The sequence below is a fragment of the Strongylocentrotus purpuratus genome, unplaced genomic scaffold (genome assembly GCF_000002235.5).
Source record: "Strongylocentrotus purpuratus isolate Spur 01 unplaced genomic scaffold, Spur_5.0 spur5_scaffold_6, whole genome shotgun sequence".
Lineage (NCBI taxonomy): Eukaryota > Metazoa > Echinodermata > Echinoidea > Camarodonta > Strongylocentrotidae > Strongylocentrotus > Strongylocentrotus purpuratus.
Window position 1 is genome coordinate 60480143 of NW_022145612.1, and position 22525 is coordinate 60502667.

A 22525-nucleotide genomic window follows, 5' to 3' on the forward strand; every position below is an offset into this window, starting at 1 on the left:
TTCAAGACTAAACAAACCTCTTGAACATATCAGAGCAATGGCAATGAATGTAGGCTCTGCCTCCGATGTTTTGTAAGGAATCTCAAGTGAAGTCACATACAGTACATGTATCTGTCCCTCCCAACAAAACAAATCTCATCATTGAAGAGGAACATACCGGTATACAGTACATTTTCAATACCGGTACATGCCTGATAAAAGTATCCCTATATTATACACCCCTGTTTGGATCCAATATGGTGAAGCAATTACTGTTTTCCACTAAAGTTCCTGTAATGTAATTACATAGAGGAAAGCACATGCACTGTGTAATCAAATGATAGAAGATAATGAATGGGGACAATTGGCCTGGCCGGCGGTGATCTTTTCATTCCATCGTTCCTCTAGCTCTGGGCCTTCAGCCAAGCAGACATTAATGAAAAAAATTAAAGTCTGTTGTTTTAGAAAATATGGGCAATGACATTTATTAACTTGGAGGTACATAAGTAAAGCAGCAAAAGAGGAGCACTACAATTAACCTACTTATCAAAATAATGGGACCACACTTGCTTATAGAAACTATACTTGACACTACATGTATGAGACAGAAGTAAGAAAGGAGTCCTACTTTTTATAGTATGAAAATTGGACCATAAAATATTATTGGAATTTTTTTTTTTTAGCAAAGCCAGTTACCATGAATGTAAAATCTAATTTTTGTTTTAATATAACAAGAAAAAGGAAAATATGCCATGCTCCTTGAAAAAAAAAAAATTCTTAACTACATTGTTGCCATATTTTGATCCTTCTTGAGCGATGTAACAGTTTTGTGTACAGACACTTGAGGATGAAAGATGAGGATGAAAGATGGACATGAATTACCCTCTCCACATCCAGGCATGTTTACAGAACTGCACAACGGCACTCAAGTTGATCAAAACAAATGTCAAATGAAAACAAATCCTGTTAATCGAGGAACATTACACCAAGGCGAGCGCGGCCAGGAGACGGTTTATGGTACTCAGGTTGCCCCAAGCTTGCCTGCCCTCGTCTAAGATTAATCTTCTAAAGAGACAATTTAAGGTTCACTGCTCAAACAGAGCAAAGTTTTTACTGGTTCAAGTTGAAACCACAGGCAGAATTTCCATGCCAAAAAAGTAAGCAGCACTTACGGGGCTTCTGTAAAATAAAGGAGGCTTGTCATAAATTGTAATCCATCTTACATGTACATAGAGTATTTGGCAAATAAGAGGTGAAAAGTAATTTCGATCCTCGTTAAATCTACAAGTATATTCCCACATGCAACTAGTACATAATACCTAGTACATAATCATATCTGTGTAAAGTTGTGATCTTCTCTGGGATCACCTAATAATTTACATGTACTTGTACATTCAATTTAAAGTCTGGTAAAAAAAAATTTAAAAAAGAATTTTCACTTGATTTCCTTTCGCTACCAGACGACAAACTATATCCTCCACTGCTTCATGTCTACCAGTACTGTCTAAATTATGAAGATGATCTCAGATCAGGTTTCTCTATTTCACCTACATGTAGTACTAGTAGATCTATGTAGATCTATGTAAACCAATATCCCTCATTAATCATGTGGGAGTGATGTATGTACAGGAAACAAAACTAAACTGACATTGCAAGGAAGGATATTAAAAGATGGATGTATTGTTCTGCTTTCTATACTAGTAACGTATCAAGTGTCGATGTTTGCACCGATACTATGTCAAGATGCTCTATTGTCTTTAAAGTTCAAGCTTAACTTAATGAAAGGCCAGCACAAGAGGAAGCACATTCATTTAAATGTAAAATGTCAACGCTATTTTTGCACTTGAGATCTTACGGATTTGAAGGTAATCTCATAATAACATGACCTCAATGACTTCTGTAGAATCATCTTCAGGCAATCTCAACAGCCTTGTCCACCACATTTTGAAATGTGAAGCAATATTTGGTGTATTGTAAGTCCAACCATGATAATTATGGGATATTATAGGGTGATGTACATGTATGTGACCGTCTATGATTGGTAGCCTCAAATTTACTGTAACTGCAGATAATCTACACATTAACATGTACTTTTAGGCACAAGATAATAATACATTAAATTTATTTTTGCCGATCATTTCTTCCTCGAGGAGGAGGGGGGGGGGGGAGGGGAGTTGGCCCATATTCAAAGTTTGGGTCTACATGACACATGCCCCAATTCCCAACTAAAGTTGAAAACCACAAAATTTATCACATGTATCCTAAATTCTGGCTGTCTGCTGTGGTTTTCAAGTTGTTTGGTATCAAATGTAGGCTTACACTGTACATGTTACCATGTAGCCTATTCCATTCACACTATGACTCCAGTCTAGCCAATGTCTGCATTAGTTTTCCAGTTACATGTACCAGGAAGGCGGTGAATGATCAACCACCATAACAGCAGGAACCGTATAGAAATCTAAACCTAAATTACAAACATACATGAAGACCTGTAACAGAGTGCCTGAGACAATTGCTAGAAGAACTATGCCTGCCTGGGCAGTGGGAGACCATAAGAATCCCATTTTTAATATATCAAATCAATCCATAGTCGTTGTGAATAAGCCACTTCAGAGATACTACATGTATGTGCGCATGGGCAGATAAAGGTCCTTCGTACAAAATCATAAAACCAATCGAGAGTCGAGACACGTGTTCATGAAAGTTATTTAATCATTATGCACTGACGGTTTTATTACATGTATATGATACAAAGGTGGAAGACTTCATGTCAAGGGAGCAAACAAAAGATTTCAGTCAAGCACTTCTATCACTTTGGCAGTGATTATTCTGAAATACACAAAGTAGGACTTCTCCATGTTTAAAAGATATGTGGGTGTGGGCATGTGGGTGTCATGTGTACAAGTGCTATCTTTGAAGTGGCATATTGAAGGCGCAAATAAAATTCTTCATGTTTGCTAATGATAATCGGATAGTCCATTTGAAATTTTTCAAAGACAAAGTACACCTACATGAGAAAAAGACAAGTAAACAACATAAAATGTGCAATCCCATGAAAGAAACAATGAGCATAGTTCTACTATGATCTCTCTTTTGTTTAATTCCTTTTACAAGACCCATAAAAGGGGCAGGCCTATTGAATCAACATATGACTGGCAAAGAAAAACCTCTGACTGAAACATGAAAATGAAAGAACGACACCAACCCCTTTTCAAAGAACACCTACATAAAAAAGACAAGTATGACACGTACAATCCCATGAAAGAAACAATGAGCATCCATGTGTAGGTCTACCATGGTCTCTATAAATAAAATGATGCCCCCCCCCCTTTTTTTGATGCTTTTACAAGACCCGTAAAAAGGGCAGGCCCATTGAATAAACATATGACTGACATAGAAAAACCTCCGACTGAAACATGGAAATGAAAGAACGACACCAGCCCCTTATCAAATTGCAGAATAAATGTTTTGCAAACTCCGCTCTGCAAACATTGCCCTCTGGTTGGTTCTATGAGTTAAAAGGCAGTAGGTTGTCAGGTGAGCTTTGAATGATTATGAAATGTTGAATCAGTGGTGCATGTTGCACATACATGTACAGCTTTGTTTGCTATGGTGAAGTCGAAAAGTGTATTTACTTATCACCACCATGCAAGTCTGCAATGGATGAATCATACAGCTAGCCAGCCAGCCAGCCAGCCAGCCATCATACTTCATAGGGTCTGGTGTAGACCTGTACATGTATGAAAGCATAGTAGGCCTACTCAGGATTCCTTTTGTGGATATCTTTGAGGGAACATAGATGGATTCAACATGCACATACCATATGACCATTCTGTACATGTACATGTATGTAGTATACATTATGAACTGTCTGTAGGATAATGATTTTGATTTGCAAGAGCTACATTTACATCATGTACAGTACATCCTAGTCAAACTACAACTTTGTTTTAACAGCTAATTGTACGGTATGTACATGTAGATACTTGTATAGTAGGCATACATGTTTGTGCATGGCTAAAATTTAGGAGCCAAAATCCTTTATATCATTTTTGTTTTCAATAATTCACACATTCTGCAAATATTAACAAGATTCATTAATTTACATACTCTTGATATATATATGTAAAATTCATTAATTTCATTTCCTGACATACAGTAGATGGATTCAACATGCTTACATGTACATACTGTATGTATTCTGTACAATATGACTAATTACCAACAACCTTCTTATGAAACTTTATGTCCATATAGAGTTACATGTGACTAATCAAGTGATTGTTACTCTACAGTGGTACGCGCACGATGCCTTCTCTCTAGATGTGGAGCCTTGCAGTATACTTACAAAACAAACATATCACATGCTGGAATCAGGACACAAGGAAATGAACAACATCCCCAATAATTTCCTTGGACATGTTTAGATGACCAATACAATAACACCCAAGGTCAGCATTTAATGCAATGAAACCTGGATCACTGATAGTACAGTGCAGGGTCCATTAATCAAAACATATTAAGAGTCACCTTTCAGTCGTTATCATTGGATTATCATTGCATTGTCTTTTGATCTAGAATGCTATAAATTGAATATAATGTAAATGTGAATTAGAGAATACTTAACGAGTGCAAAATGCCTAGCAGAGTTCTCTACAGTACATCGTACAAGGCTAGACTAGACCTAGTATCATACATGTACATGTAGGAGCAATATCTATTTATTTCTATTTTTTCTTCACTGAGGTACATTGTACATGAGCCAGTGATCTCACATAAGTATTCAAACTCGTGCCCACATACCCCCCCCCCCCCCCCCCCCCTGTAATTGAGGGATAGCAAGGATTAGTCTAGGGAGGATCTTCATGTAACTCAAGGGAGCTCTGCTGCCCTCAAAGGTTCATTCGGTAGCAGTAGAGCTCTCTAGAGTTTAGAGTAGATCGTACTACAGGAAGGGGAAGATTACTATGATTACTTGTGAAATTTTTATTAACTTGGAGCAAAATTGACATTCTGTGAAAACCATAATCAAGATTAGCATATATATACAAATAGAGGTTGTGCAAATAATATGCACTTTCTCACAGGATTCATGGCAAACTTCTGGACAGTATGACTGCATACCGTAACGATGGTGGGGTGCGAGCGCGTGCACAAGTGTGAATTTACCGAATGTAATCTCAGACCTTCATTAAATTAATGTACATGTAAGCAATTCATCGTTTTCTAATGGCCTAATGTACACGTCCGTTCACTGTCTATTTTCATGAAATCTGGAGGTTTTTTTTTAGTATGGTGTTGGTAAAAGTACCAGCCACTCCTTTTTTCAGTAGAGGCGCTGGTCCGAGAATAAGGATCGTCTGCTTAAACGAGTATCGTCTTCGTAAACGCGGACAGATATCTCCGCATATATAAGGATTGTCCGCATTTTTCGCTGACGATTCCGATTTCCGATCCACGCAATGATTTTCTTGAATCATTTTACAATGACTTTGTACAGAGACTTTCATGTTATGAGCGATTAATCCTCGGGAAGACGGACAACCCATAAAAGTAGACGGTGAACAGTAGGGGGGCTGGTCCGACAATGAGGATCGTCAAAACGTGGACAAAATGTGTCCTCAAAAATAAGGACCGTCTGCATTTTCGCGGACGTTTTTTTTCATCGTCACTCTGCGCGTTTCAGGTTACCAAATCGACCGCTGGTGATGCAAAATATGGATTCCCTCATGGGAAAATAACCCTAGTTCACCGTCTACTCTTATGGCTTGTCCATCTTCCCAAGGATTTATTGCTCATAATGTGAAAGTCTCTGTACAAAGTCAATGTAAAATGCATCAAGAAAATCATCGCTGAATCTGTTTTTCGCATCGTTAACGCGCCGATCAAAAATATGAAGGGTCTGCAAAAATGAGGACGATCATTATTTTTTAGGACGCATCAGTCCACGTTTACAAGGATATCCTCGTTTATGCAGATGATCCTCATCTCGGACCAGCGCCCCACGTTTTGAGGCACTTCACAATCATTTTGAAGCGCCAATTTTGGGGGGCTTCAATATTACACCATATCACAGACACTGATAACACGTAGGGCCATGCATCTCAGATTTGTAAAACTTAAGTGGAAACATTGTTCAACAATTCACAATAACAATCATAAGCAGGATATTAAAAGTCTCACAATCACAAGCACACACAATTCACAAGCCGGTCGAGTTTCACCTGAACAAAAAAACAGCCGACGTTTCACCCGTCAATATCTTTTCATGTTACCAAATCATTCGTATGTTCCAACCATGATTCAAGTCAATTTCACATGCATTTACATTCATAAAATAGAAAATATGAACAGAAAATCGTACTTACAGAGTGCATTCCAATGACTGGATAGCATTTAAGCTTCGAATAAACAACTTCCCAGGAAAGCACAGCTCGCAGCATTATACGTACGGACCATGGCCGTTTTACGTTCGGTATGCTACATCCATGTCATGACGTCGTACTGCGCTGCTGATTTCGCGATTATCGTCAGAAATATGAGTGGAATGTCGCCACCTCTCGTCAATAGTCCGCACATGTTTTATGGGTAATTTCTTTTTCTTTTCTACAGTAATATTAGCTTTGCCATATGAGGTATTTTCCAGCTCCAAAGAATATGGAGAATTTTGTCAAGAAAGAAAACAAAAATCAGCGCAAGATAATATGAGCAGGAGCACAGGAATAACTCTATACCATAGCTCTACAGTGTAGTTCTTACACCCCCATCCATGTTTTCTCTAATCAACAAATAATTAAAAGCGCATCCCTACAACAATAATTTCCTCACGTAGCTCTAAATGGAAATTGTCCATCCAATTTCATTGTGCTTGAAATGCCTCTGTTTTGCGCCTACTACCCTACTACCATTCTGTTTATACATCTACCTTGTTTGGCGTTCAACAATAAGGGATAGAGCAACGTCGAGGTCGATCTGGCGCTGTTCAGTGGCTGCCGGGCTCACGATCAATTGGGCAAAACGAATTTCCATTTTCGGTTTAACTTAATACAATTTGGAGTGGACTTTAAAAGATTATTAGTATTATTATCATTATTATTATATATCATCAGTTTGGTCGCCCATATAGGTTTCTTTCCTGAGGCCGCCATCACGTTCAACTCTCCTGCATTTTTCAATTTTGAAATGATTTGTCAACTCTTTATTTTATTTTCAAACGTATAATTATTCAATTGTTTTATATTATGATATAGTAATAATAATAATAATTACATTTATAGAGCGCTTTATACAGGAGTTTCTAAGCGCACAGGTGGTGCTGTCTAACTTAGTATAATTATTTAACATTGAATAGCTTAAAACCAACAAAATGAAATAAAATATTACTAATACAATACAATTCAGTTGAATGGAATTGTGTGAGCCTCCAGTATACTATAACTGATTAAAAAGGTGGGTTTTGAGAAGGGTGATATGATATAATATAGGTAGTTCAACTTGGTTAATAATTTATATGTACTTAGTTTGTATAAATATTTATTTCTAGTATCTAAAATTGCAGCAAAAAAATCAAACAAACAAAAAATACTGCGTTCTTAAGAATATCTTTAAATGCTGATCTCTCTCTCTCTCTTTCTCTTTCATTTTCACTCCGTTCCTTTTTCTCCCCCCCCCCCCCCCTCTTTCTCTCTCTCTCACTCTCTCTTCTCTTTTTTATATTTTGCATCACTCTTTTATCACTGCATGGTGCTATCCGGTGCTATCTCACTCTACTATCACCGCGAAACTTCTTACTATCCCATTTGAGCATTTTAGTAAGGTAAAAAGGGGTTAAAAATCAATCTATATTTGAGAGTTAACAACAGCAATGACAAGCAATGAAAAAGGGGAACGAAAAAATAGCATTATAACCGAGTATCAAACCCCGGTATACCTTCCAACTACGTGGTGATCGCCTTTGCACAAGACTACTGTGTCTTACTGACTGCTAATCTCTATTTATTTTCTTCTCTATGATGTTGGATGGAGTCAGAAAGACAAAATTTGGTAATGATAAAAAGATATCAAGTGATGCTATTCTTCTTAATTTGACTTGATTACAAAATATGATGAAATATTTTTTCTCTCTTTTTTGTGTGTGGATACCTTTAAATAAATATTTGGCCAAGTCAATATTATGGACTTAAAATAAATAAATAATCTTTGCATTGTGAAGCGATCAGTTTTGATCCACAAGATTACTCTGCTTTACTGCTATAGTAGGGTTCCCTTCTAGTTGTTAACACTTTCTGATGTCAATGACTTTACAAAAAATACCGGTTTACTGATTTTACGCTTTCGGAAGACATGATGATGATTATTTGTATAATCCGATGTTGTCAAGATTGCCCGTAAAAGCGTTCTTTTCACTAGCAACTGATAGTGATTATTATTTATTTTTTAAACTGTCGAATCGAAGTGTATGTCAATAGGCCGCTTCGTAGCTACCTGACATAGTACGAATAACAGAAAACGGGTCTTTTTAATTCAGTATGCGTCGAATTCCCTAACATGGCACCAATGAATAAGCCAGTTCATAGATACAATCTGCGCATGGGCAGATAAAGGTCATTTATACCAAAATGGTAAAACCCACAGAGATTAATACTGGATATGCGCTCATGAAAGTTATGTAACATTATTCATTTATGCACCAACGTTACATTCTATGATACGCAGGTGGAAGTATTCTTTTCAAGAGGTCAAACAAAAGGTATTCATGAAGCACATCTCGGACTTAAAAAATCCTCTGTGTGCCCATGCCTTGAGCCATAATGCATGGCCGTCCAGAGGATTTTTTATGTTGGGGACCGGGGTAAAATGCAATAAATTATTGAAAATTTATTGCATTTTCTGGTTTTTTTTTTAAATTTATGGAAACTGCCCCCTACCCTGGCCCCCGCTGCGCACAGCCATGGTTCAGTGACAAAGCAATGGCCTCGTAACTGTGAGGCTCCAGGATCAAAACCGTGTCGATGTGCTATATTAGTGCCCTTTTGTGGGGTATTAATCCTTATAACTGTCATTTATGGCTTAAGGGCGTAGTTCCCCTAGTTGATAAGCATAGTAGCATACACATGCCTCAGCAGTCACGCAAAACACACATTAGCACATTATTATTCAATAAAATTTGAGAATGTTTCCTATTATCTAGATCTATTATTTTTAAATTATTTTAAAAATAATTCCAGAAATTGGGGTAAAACAAAAATATTCCAACTATATGATCGACAGTGTATGAAGCAGCAAGGAGAGACTTGTAATTCCGGAGCCATATGAGAGTATTTATTATCTCCAAACTTTGGAGAATCAAATTTGGTCACATCATTATGAACTTCCACATATGTAAAACACAATGAAGAGAGAGCCAGCAAGAAAGAGGGTCTTGATCAATTGGTGATCAAAACTGAACTCTTTTCTTTTTTTCTTCAGAAAGCTAGAACATGTAATATTTATACAGAAGGATACAAGTAATATGAGGGTAGGTTACGTTGTATCAAAGGGACAAAGACATGAATGAGGGCCACCAAAACAATGGACAACTTGGTAGTTTTATGTATGGGGCTTAAACATTATAGAGGTGGTCTTTCCTGTGGAGTTGATTAAGATTGCACTTGGTCTTTCTAAGGGGAAGGATTATAAAGATATAAACTTGGCTTTTAAGTGCATCTCAAACTAGGCATCTTGACAGGGTATAAATATGAGGGTACTTCATAATTAACTGGGTTTTGGGACAATACTACACGACCTCCCCTTTCTTTGGAAAATGAGGCACTCATTCCTTATTAAAGAATAATAAACTGATGTATAAAGAATGAAATAGCTGAAAATTATTTTTCATTTTTCCCCTAAGAATTCAAACTTCTAGAACCTCTAACGGGCTCTAACGATTACCAAATTAACGGTTATTGTTATTAGCTGCACTCTCCCTTTCATAAGCATTGAGTTTTTCGTCCGCCCCATAAATCACATGGAGAGACATATTCGGGGAATATCGGGTAGCTTCGGGTTTCCGACCAAGACTCTCGGCCAAGCTTCGAGTGTAGTGCGGCGAATTACCGCAACATAGACCCACATAGGGAATGCCTAGTTCGGCGCAGCGCTTTCCGAAGTTGACGATATCATTCCGAGTGCACAGATGACAATCAAGGTCAACAGGGAAGCAAAGTTTTCCTGCAAGATGAAAAGAAGAACAGGTATAAATCATTTCATTTTCATTCTTTTAATAGGGTTTTTCATTCAGTATCAAATCTGTTCATCCACGAAACCATGTGATGTACAACAAAATACAGACAAGGAACATATTACAAATTGACAACAACAATAACAATAACAACATTACTACCAAATGAATCAGAGCAACTGAACCTATACACAATTAAATTTGAACGAGAAAATTAGAATGTTGCACAAGAAAAGAGGAACTAAGGGAGAGGGGTAAGGACGAGGAAAGAGGAAAGATAGAGGGATTGATTCAGGATTGTCAAAAAGGGATAGGGAGCACATTTCTCTAGTCAGTAATTTTACAAGGCATACTATTTCTGAAACCTCGAACGGACACAAGTCAGAAAATCTTTAACAAACCCCAAAAAGCTTTGGATTTGTCACAATCGTCATCTGCTAATATTTATCTGGGAAGCTAAAGATTTTTCAAACTTTAAAAAGGTGGAATCAGCCGAATATTCCTACAGGCCCTTCAGAGGGTCGCATTTTCCTTCTTCCAATGAATAATACTAGTATCTGTGTCTCATGTCTATAGGGGGCCACCGTCACCTCCCCTTCCCCGATCCACATATAAATAAAGTAAAAGCCTGGCAACATAAGAGACGTCGCTATTTCCCAGCCTCGGGTGACGCCATGCCAAAGACGCAGCCCACCTCCGCCGAAATCCTCCAACGGGTATTTTCAATTTATTATGATGCTGTTTATTTCATCCTTCGAGGCGTTCATGTGATTTCTCAAATTCTTTTTTGATCAACTGACAGTATACACTGCCCATAAAATATTTATGAATTTATAAACTATTCCATATGAACCGATGCTCTCGAAATTGAAGACGCAGCCCGCCTCCGCCGAAAAAAATGCTGGACATTTTCCAACGGTTATTGTATATCTCATGCGGTTGTAAACATAGTGACGGGTCCCTTCAGGGGCGGTGGGGCGTTTTTGAAAGTGCAAGGGCTGAACCGACCCGGGACGGGCCCAGAAGCATGATTATATGTGTAGGGGGGGGGGGGGGGTGCTCCAGGGGCTATGATGGGCTACTGTTACATGCAAGATCAGCTATTTTCTTCCCGGGGGTAGGGGCAAACCCGGGGACTGCATAATTAAAGGGAAAATAACGACCTCAGATGTATTGATAGCAACTAAACGGAGGAAAAATCAAACTTTGCATTCTACCGACGCACTACGACAATTTACAATTCTTTTCGCGAGGGAGCACATCGACTGAGCAAGACATTTGATCAGACATGCTCCGCGCCCCATGCCCTTCATCCTTCAATGTATTCACTGCTCACGCAGCTCACCTAAGCAGTTCAGAATAATACACACTGCATTGCACATGTGGTGTCCTTTCTAATGTGTTATGAGGCGCGCTAAAGGTAATGGACTCGAAATCATAATTCGAATCACTGTTTACATTGCTTTTTCTTGCGATCAGTTTTTGTGTGATGTCATTCTCACATCGCCTCAACGACGGAACTATTAGCTGACATATACCACGCTTCAAACGCCGACCCTGAAAGATTTCAAAATCACCTTTCAACCAATAATATGATAGTTATAATCCTGTGAACAGTTGAGATGAGATGAAACTGTGAGGGCTTGGGTTAAAAAATCAGTGCGGAAGCGTCCTTGGAAAAATGAAACGCTAGTCCTTATTGTATCGAGTCCTATACGAATGTAATACAAAAACATGTTTTTAATATATATAACCGCTACTTGTACTTTGGCAGATGATATATCAATATAAATATACTCTAACACATACGATGGAGTCACCCTACTAAAATAAGACTGATGAATGCAGGTATGAATGAATGAATAAATAAATAAATGGGGCCTGTCACCACGAAATGAGTCCAGTTGGTCAAAATTTTTATTCCTGTTTTTAAGTATTATATGAATCTATATTAAGTAAGCTTTAAATTAAGGGGTCACACATTAAAATTGATAAATTATATCCAGAAATATGAACAAAAACCTAATTGGACTTTATAAACAATGGGATTACCCAGTTTTGAGATAATTAGGTGTAAAGTTAATGATGCGTAACATAGCCTATATTATTTGCCAAAAAATGTTAGAAGGAGATATTTTCGTGACCTAAGCTCTGGGGACATAAACTACAAGACATTAATAAGTCGATTTTTGGAAAAATCTTAAATGTGGTAGGTGGGTCAATTTTCAGTACATACACACTATACATCGCTATTACTACGATTGAGCCTAATGCGACACTGGACTCATTTCGTGGTGACTGGCCCCAAATAAATACAACTTGAGAAAGGACTGTACCCGTCTTGGTGTCTGTCAGAGTCATGAAGGTGGGTTCTTCCTGTATTGTCCTATATGGTACAGGTAACACTGCCAATGGAACCTGCATCGATGAAAAAAAATTATCAGTGACGTAGCTACGTGGCATGAGGGATACATGCCCTCACCAATCGAATGGCGAAGATAAATAGAGAGAAATCGAGAGAAAGAAAGCAGAAGAAAATAATAACATAGCGCTTGTACACATAATATATGTCATATTCAATGGTTTCACATCGCTTCACAGAGTTCAAACAAATGAACATACAAGTAGCAATGGTTAATGAGAATCACTGAACAGGAGAGTTTTGAGAGCCTTCTTAAAGACATCTAATGAAGGAGACAAGCGGACAAAAAAAAGAAACGTAATAAAGAATTTCGACCTATCATGTTCTCTCCCAAAATTTATAAAGTCAACGGGTATATCATGGGTGGAGAAACCCTGTTTCTTAGAGGTTCAATGATTTGAGATAGGGAGTATACATACACGAACATAATAAAGGGACACACACAGGGGCGGCCGAGCGACTTCCAAAGTGGGGGGGGGGGCACCAACAAAAAAGGGCACTTTCTGGAAAAAAAGGGCACCTACAGTGGGAAATCTCAAAGCGAAAATATACAATTTTTTAGACATTGGTATATACCCCTACATTGCGATTACATTATCAGGGATGATTTCAATATTTGTTTCTCTTCATACATCATACAAGATATCGCTTAAGCATCATACTTTACAGTTGGGTGTGATGTCTGAATATGCATTTACGAGCGAGCGAAGCGAGCGAGAAAAATTTTAAAGATCTGTGAGGTCGCAGTGTGAAAAATTACATCTTATAGAGAGGAAAAAGCCAATCGTGATGGGGTTATAAGCACATTCTCATAACGGAAGACTGAAAAGACCTTTGATAAGTAACATAATTATATCATCTTTAAATGCGAGCGAGCGCAGCGAGCGAACTTTGGGGGAAATTGCTCTTAGTCGCTTTAAATAAGGGGCACGTTTAATGATTACATGAAAAGGGGACAATTATCGAAAGGGATAAGACACTTATTAGAAAAGAAAAGGAGCACGTGTCAAAGTACAAAGGATAATTATAAGGGTGAAAATGAGGCATTTTTTTCACCTGAAAAGAGGCACTCACCAGTGATGAAAAAGAGGCGTTTACGAAAATGGGAAATAGGCATTTGTTGACAAAAAAGGGACACCCATCAGATTTTGATAGGGGCATTTATAAGAGGTGAAAAGGGAATAGGTCCCTTATTAGAAAGGAAAAGGGGCACGTATCATTATTAAAAGGGGAATTATCAGAGTTGAAAGGGGCACTGACCAGATATGTAAAGGGGCACTTATGAAAATGTAAAAGGAGCACTTATAATAAAGGAAAATGTGCATTTGGTGAATGAAAAGGGGGCACTGTTCAGATTTTTAAAAGGGGCAGTTATGAGAAGGGGAAGGAGCTCTTTCTTTTTAACGGGGGCACTTATCATAAGGAAAAGGGACACTTATTAGAAAGGGAAAGGGGTAGTTGTGAGAAGGGGAAGGAGCTCTCTCTTTTTAATGGGGGCACTTATCATAAGGAAAAGGGGCACTTATTCGAAAAAAAGAGGGGCACATGTTAAAATGAAAGGTGTGCTCATCCGATTTAAAAAAAGGGGTAGTTATTAAAAGGAGAAGGGGCACTTCTTACAAAGGAAAAAAGGGGAAGTTGTCAAAGTAAAAGGAGCACCTCTCAGTTTTGAATAAGGCAATAAGGTGAAGGGGGCACTTATTAAAAGTGAAAAGGGGCACTTCTCGTACCTGAAAAGAGGCACTTACTAGAGATTAAAAAGGGGCACTTATTCAAGATAATTTCAAGATTGATGAGAATGGAAAATGGACACTTATTGCAAAGGAAAATGGGAAGATGTCGAAGGAAAAAGGGCACGTGTCAAAAATAAAAAGGGCACTCGTCAGAGGTGAAAAGGGGGAAGGGACACTTTTACTGAGTAATAGGGGCACTTGTCAAAGTAAAAGGGGCACCTTTCCTATGTAAAAGGGGCACTTTTCCTATCTAAAAAGGGGCACTTTTGGGGTATCTGAAAAAGTGGGGGGGGGCACTGTGCCCCCCCCCCCCCCTGCCCCCCCCCCCCCCGGGAGGGCCGCCTCTGGACACACATAAATAAAAAAATAAAAAAAACATAATGGAGAGACAAATAATCAGATGCCGCCGCATATTATGTTTATGTTTTATGATAATGGATTGTAAAAGAAATGTAAGATATTTTTCGTATATTAAGGTGTTATTAACATTTTAGGCGACGTGACCTCAGATGACGTAACGCATTCGCTGCCCGCGAGAAGACTGTCATTGACAACACACACATAGCTCTTATACGGCCTTTGTATGGATAGCCGAAGATAGATTGATTTGGTTTAATATTTGAGCTGGTGTCGAACTAATAATCCAATACGTCAGGAGCAGTAGAAATGTTAATTTGTCTATTGAAAAGCGACATGTCTAAACAAGGGACAGTAAACCTTAATTCCAGCTTTCTTGGCGTCTTCCAAGAGTGGTAGAATGGTGTCGGGACCCCGAGAACAGTTGAAACCGACCACATCGGCTCCTGCTTCTTCCAGTTTTCGTAAGGCTTCCGTCGCCTCCACTTTATCGTTAGTACATAGCTTTCCATCCTCATCTCGTGCTATTTGAACTGTGAGGGTAACTACAGCTGGAAGTCCTGCCATCAAAAATGAGGGAGTTTGAAACAAAAATCTACTCAGTCAGTCAATGATAGTCCACGATGAGACCGATACATTATCTAATTTAACTTTCGACTAGTTGTGAGAAGATCCATACAAATCATAGCCCATAGTTAGTCTATATTTTCCTGAAACATCAGTAATGCTTAACCTTCGATTTTTGTTTAACCTTCTGAATCGCTGTCAAAAGCTGTAAGAAGGTAAATGAGTGAAAAGCTTTACGTCATTTTAATCTTCCGTCTCTTTTATCTTCGGTCTTTTGAAACTTTTGACTAGCTATCCGAAGCTGTAATAAGGTCCATGAGAGAGAAGCCATCCGTCATGTAAGTCTTCGGTCTGGGGGAGCAAGGATATATTGAACCGTCAGTCCTTCAAACCTTTCGACTCGTCAGAAGTTGGTTCACGAGGGTTCACAAGTCAGAACTTTCGGTCTCATTATTATATATGGGCAAGTTCAAGCTTTTTCGTCCATGACTGTGTTACAGACGACATCCAATTTTATTATATATGATTATTGTGTCAAACTGGTAGCCCTACTAAAACCTTGATAAAAAATATCAAGTCATTATATTTTTTATATTAATTCATGTTCATGATTCCATGAATTAATTTAATATTATCTTGTAATGTATGGTGCATACCGTAAGATGGGAGTATACATGTTCTTCCACTATTGAGGTTTTATCAAGTTACCTTTGCCATACATTTTGATAGCTTCGAGAGCAAGCATAGCTTCTCCTAGGTTTACTAATGTCTCGGCCACGATGAAGTCAGCTCCTTCCTCTGCCGCCCATTCTACTTGCTCCTGTCAAAACAGATAATTATAAAACAACCAAAATCATCAACATGTTAAAGACATTCTCTGGGCAGGTATATTTGTACGTTGGTTTATTTGTATGCTCATTTTTTTTCTTCTTCTATATTTTGAAATTGGGTATAATTTTTAGGGAAATGGTATCATCAAATCAACTATCAAATAGCAAAGCTTTGATAAAGGTATATCAAATACTCTTCATAAAAATACATTTAAGCAACACATCTATAGCGTGAATTATCGCACAGCACTAAAACAATGGTGATAAAATATCGAAGATCTTGTTACCTAAGCACCTTTTGGTTCATAGAACATGGTCTCATGATGCCTGATGGCTACAAAAATACTATTTACTCGTTTTTTATATATAGATTTCAGAAAAGTATTATACACTTTTTTTGGGGGGCGGGGGCGGGGGTCGATTTTGATGGGGCATCCACCCAACCGCCCCTTCAGGTAATCCCCTGGTGGTCGGTCTCTTTTTGTCCTACCTTAAACATGTCTTTGATCAAGGCAGTCTTAGCATCGTCCCCAGGTGTGTATTGTCCGGTGTTGCAGATATCACCACACATCAATGTCCCTGTCTCATCAGCCACCTCTCTCGCCATCCTTAGCGCTAGACGATTGGCCTCCTCTAAGTCGTCCGCGCGGGACACTAGAGACATTTTGGAACGGTGCGCGTAGTACTTTAATGATAAAAACATTAATACGAATCAAAAGTATATATCTCTTTGCTTGCAAACATTAAGCAGTCAATCGTCGCCCCTTTCTTACTGTCAAGCTGATTGAATTTCTAATGTGTCAAATCATGTTCCGAAGGCACACGTGAAATTTAGATGCAGAAGATAGATTTGTGTATGATGTATGTTAATAATGTTCAAGTTATTAACGATGAGCTGAATATAGAGACTCAAGAAGATTAAATGATAAAGCAAATCAAGAATTTGAAAAATAATAAAACCCCTAGTAAAGATTTTATTTTGAATGAGCTATTGAAATCTAGCTCAGCCTTTTTGATTAGGTTAATTGTTGTCTATTTAATTTCATTCTTCAATTCAGTTTATTTCAACAGCTTTAAAACACCTTACGTCAGGCCCCACGGAACTTTTTTCAAAGTGGGGGTGGGGGGGGGGGGCCGGCTAAAGTATTTACGATAAGGTAGAGCGGAGTGTAAATTGGCATGGGGTCAAGGGGCGCGTTTAATGATGAGAGGAAAAGGGGACAATTATCGAAAGGGATAAGACTCCTAAAGGAGCACGTGTCAAAGTAAAAAGGGGTAATTATCAGAGGTGAAAATAGAGCAATTCTTATATCTAAAAAAAGAAGCACTCACCAGGGATGAAAACGGCACTTATGAGAATGGCAAATGGGCATTTGTCGACGGAAATGGAGCACCCATCAGATTTTGATAGGGGGATTTATAAGAGGTGAAAAGGGGCATTTATGAAAGGGGGATAGGTCTCTTGTTGAAAAGGCCGGGGCACTTATCGCACCTGAGAAGGGGCACTTATTAGAAAGGAAAAGGGGCACATGTGAAAAATAAAGTGTGCGCTTATCGGAGTTAATAAGGGTAGTTATTAAAAGGGGAAGGGGCATTTCTTATAAAGGAAAAGGGGCACTTGTCGAAGTAAAAGGGCACCTCTCAAATTTGAATAGGGTAATTATCAGAGGTGAAGGTGGCACTTATCAAAAGTGAAAATGGGCATTTCTCGTGAATGGGGGCACTTACTAGAGATTAAGAAGGGCACTTATGAGAATGGAAAATGGACATTTATTGTAAAGGAAAATGGGATCTTGTCGAAGGAAAGGGTGCACGTGTTAAAATAATAGGGACACTTTTCAAAGTAAAATGGGCACTTTCCCTATATTCTTACGACGTTATAGGGGCAATTTTCCTATGTAAAAAGGGGCACTTTTGGGGTACTTGAAAAAGTGGGGAGGGGAGCACCCCAGCCCCCCCCCCCCCGCTCCCACCGCGAGCGCCGCTTCTGCTTACGTGCCCAGAGATGAAATAATCGGTGAACTTTAATTGCTTTTGAGAGTTCGATTACTTGCTCCAGTGTCCGCTTGTTGACGATTTTCGTAAACGTGCAATTAAACAGTATTTGGAGACACCAAATGTATTCTAACTGGATTCTCTTTTTAACAACACTACTTTAGAGGAATATCTAAAAGCATAGATTTGTCTTGCCATGGTACACTTTACAGGAACAAACATCGACAAATTCATAAGTATTCATCTTTGTATATGAACAACACCTTATTGTATATGTTACTCCATATGCAACGTACTGATACATATATGTATTTTATGTAAATGAATCACAAATTCAATACAGGCGGGCCTGTAACCTTTACATGTTTATTTATATTTTACCTATAAAGTTACATGACATATTCTTATTTTCACGTTTTTCTGTTTTTGTTATACCTTTATTGTCAAGTAGATCTTGTCATTGTTATTTTGTACATTTGTTGATGATATTTTGTATCGTTTTTATTATGTACTCATATACCCCAATGTAACCCCGATTTCGATGTTTGAGTTATATATTTTTTCATTATCAGAATCAGATCTAACACCCAAAAGTTATTCTTATTGATATTCAATATCATATCTTGCCGTACTTGTCCGATTTTCGATGTCATTATATACAGCATTACATCCTCTGTAGGATTTTATAATAAAGTGTAATATTTGCACGTCATTCAGATTGTTTGCCAAAGCAGGGTTCAAGCTATAACTTCTTATATAGCTAATACAATTATCCTTTTGGGACCTGAAATTACTGACGGGGGTACAATATCGATGCACTTATGACCGTTATCTCTTGACACTTGCTAAAGACAACATAACCCATAACCAGTATCTCCTTGTTCTGTACCCATTGTGTACAACCCATGACAGCTTTACCCATTCGGAATGGTGACTCATCAAGGATGGGTCAACTGGTTTTGCGTATTTCCGATAGCGGACAACTCACATTTGTCCGGGATATAGTTGATATTGTCCGGTCTAATGAAATTGGTGGGAGTTATCCCAAGTTGATGTTGGCACATTGTTGATAATTTTCAGTGGTAATTGTCCATGGTAATGATTCAATAGTATAGTCATTGTAAAGCCTGAAAATGGTTCCAAGGGAACATCCTAGATTGTTTGAGGTATATAACTGTCCGAGGCTGATAGTATGGGATAGTCGACTGGTAATTCGTAGAATACTAAAATGTTTCAGCTTCCACTTCTTCTTTTCTTTCTTCACTTCAAGATTTGTTATCCTTGTATGTTATCAAATTTGGTACTATTTTCTGTTTCGCCTTTTACTGTATATTAATCAGACTTTGCATGAGCCTTATCAGATACAATCTTTGCTTTGTATCAAGGCTCCTAACATTCTACTCTTCCTCGAAATGCTTTACTTATGTTCCGTTCAATATAACTTATTTTAGTTAACCCACATTTTGGTGAATCTTTAAAGAATTTCTAGTGAATCTACATGGTTAATGTGGAACAAATAAAGCTTCGAGACTTCACACTTCTTACTGTCAGAGCTTGCACGACATCACTGCCAGCGCGCACGAAATCTCTGTACATCTGTCTGACGAGCTCGGGATGTTCTACTACGACTTCAGGGACGAACGGCCCTGCCTGGACGTAACATAACCGCTCGAAAGCAAATATGTACCCCTCTGCGACGATAATGGTCTCGCCCCCATTCAGGCGTTCCAACAGTCCTTCAAAAGGAAAAATGGTAACAGAATTATACATTATGAGGGGGGGTAAGCGGACACTTTTTTTTTTTTTTTTTGGTCTCGAAATTTGAAAATTTGACATTTTTCTTCGTTGGGGGGGTAAGGTCACCTTTTTTAGGTTAGCCGTGGGCATTTTTTTTTTTTTTTTTTTTTTTTTTTTTATAATTAAAAAAAAAAAAAAAAAAAAAAAAAAAAAAAATCCAAAGGGGGGGGGGGGGGGGGGGGGGGTTTTTTTAGTTTTTTTTAGGGGGGTTTACACACATAAAAATACCAAAAGGGGGGGGGTTGAACCCCCAAACCCCCCCCCCTGCGTACGCCCCTGATTGGTAATAAGAGCTTCCATTTCATTTTTTGAGAGGGGGGGGGGGGGCGTTTCCAAAACTAGTCAATACCTTTAAGAGAATACGTCAGGGCATTTTCTAGAGTACAGTTTAAAGATAGAGCATAGAAATGTTGTTATTCTTCCATATTCGGTCAATAAATGTCTATGATGAGACCGAGAAATGAATGTCATTTATATATTATTATATACAAATAGGCCTGTATACATGTAAATTGTGTGTTTCGAGGGACGGATAAGGCAAACAAATGTCCTACATATAAACAGGAGTACTATTTGCAATGTTTATTATACCGACACATTTTCTCGGTATAATCACAGCTCTCGGGGAAATTGCCCCTGCATCAAGATTTTCTGTGAAAACAGGAAGAAATTGCTTCCATCGAACATCACAGCTTGAGTTTCGACACCGGCAGTATGTATTTATTTTTAGATTTTTTGGATTGAGTACTCATTTTATTAAACGGTAACATGTGCATTGGTTTGTTTTATGACGGACGCAATATCTACAACACAATAACAAACAAAATCTTACCTTTAGTCTCCGGCATTTCAAACAAAAGTCAAATAATAATTTCACTGTCGCACTCTCAATAGTTTTTCAAAGAAGCTTGCTGAAAATCGAATTGAATTATCAATTGAAATGAGTGATGCACATCTTCCCCAAAAGAGGCGATCCTCAATGATAAAGCGTTATTGTGGTCTGAGTTCGACACGATATATATACAAGTACTCCTTTTCTCATGTGGCTCGGCTGTACATTCACGCCCATTCATGCAGAGAGAGAGAGAGAGAGAGAGAGAGAGAGAGAGAGAGAGAGAAAGAGAGAGAATGAGAGGGAGGGGGGGGGGGGGAGGGTGAATGAGAATGAGTCCAAAGAATAAGCAAATATAATTGAGGATATATTTGTTTAGCCTGAAACAAATATATACTATTCCAAAAATGCTTACATACCAGTTCACACAAGCATTGAGACCCTAAAGTCTTCAAATGGGAGAGGACACATTTTGTGCATTTTAGTAGGCCCCTATAATGATTACCCTCCCCCAATTTTGAAAATAATACTTGCTCCCGTATTTCTTAAATAGCGCTGCCCCGATTGTTACCCTGGCTTTAGCAAGGCAGCCACTGCGACGCTCTAGCATTTCAAGGAATTAATTCCTGCCTGGTACCCATTTACATCACCTGGGTTGAGTATGGCACATGTAGATCAATGTCTTGCCAAAGGACATTAGTGCCGCGGCGGGACTCGAACCGCGGACCTTAATCGACAGTCCGTCGACGTATCCACTCGACCACGGCACCATTTATGTATTAGTGCGTTCAAAATATATTCCTCCGTCAAATAGATGGTGCAGCACGGTTGCAGTCTGAGCATGAGCAGATAAAGGTCATTGCAGAACAAATTTTGAAATTAACGGAGACGAAATACTGGATTCGTGCTCATGAAAGTTATGTAACATTATTCATTCATGCACATTCAGTGCACTCCATGATACACAGGTGGAAGTATTCTTTGAAAAGGGGAAACAAAGGCTATTTCTATAGCACCTCCATCGCTGTAGGAGTGATTATTTCAAAATGTACAAAGTGGGACCTCTTCATGGTTTTAAGATCTGTGGATATTCGGGGTCATTGCAGTAATGTGCTAACCGTGAACTGGTCTATTTCATGATAATTGTTGCAGAGTAGCCTTATCGTACTGAAATATTGAGCTGAGGTTTTGTGAAAGTACGCCCTCTACAAAAGGAACCGACCCATATGCAACTAGGCGTTGTGGCGTGCGCCTGTAATCCAGCTAAAGAGTGGAAGTTACAAACTGATTCAGCCGAGGACGCAGGTTCGAAACTGAGTCACGTCTTTCGGATGGTGACGTTTAAAGGTCGGTCCCAGACGTAAATAATCATATCTGATTGATACACGTCTGTAAAAACCCAATACACACACACACACACACACACAACTGAAAGAAAGGTCAATCTATTCACTCTCAGACGCTTTGCAGTTGATGTTTGGTTATTTTATTTTGAAGGCAACAAAACAGCCCCTGTAGAAACACAAGTGTAAAAACAAATATAAATTAAAAACATCATAATATTCAAATAACCAATTACATAATTATATACTTCATGATCTGTATCAGCAACAAAGAAGGTGTTCAGTAAATAAGTTCATTATAGACCATCTTCAAACATTGTATCAACTAAATAATCATCACTATTATTTTCATGACTTCAATGAACAGGTTAATTAAATAATATATCATGTCTAATTTAACGGCTGAAGGACAGTTAACTTGTCATTTCACAATATAATGCCTTACATCACT

General features: G+C 38.4%; 2 protein-coding genes across 3 annotated transcripts in view; both read right to left on the bottom strand.

Moving 5' to 3' along the window:
* The window catches only part of LOC576147 (cyclin-dependent kinase 17), a 71626-nt gene extending 65192 nt beyond the window's left edge, over positions 1-6434 (bottom strand). For both annotated transcript variants that reach the window (XM_030971934.1, XM_030971933.1), the window contains exon 1: positions 6348-6434. The gene's annotated coding sequence lies outside the window, so the exon portion shown is untranslated. The remainder of the gene's footprint in view (positions 1-6347) is intronic.
* Positions 6435-9278: 2844 nt separating this feature from the next.
* On the bottom strand, positions 9279-20838 carry LOC752628 (betaine--homocysteine S-methyltransferase 1). The gene is made up of 7 exons (XM_030999881.1): positions 20732-20838; positions 19648-19838; positions 16598-16792; positions 15986-16097; positions 15071-15270; positions 12535-12616; positions 9279-10188 (listed from the first exon to the last, which is right to left on the bottom strand). Exons 1-7 carry the CDS (start codon positions 20745-20747, stop codon positions 9914-9916), a joined length of 1071 nt encoding a protein of 356 aa, XP_030855741.1. The 5' UTR covers positions 20748-20838; the 3' UTR covers positions 9279-9913.
* Between the last annotated feature and the right edge of the window lie 1687 nt (positions 20839-22525).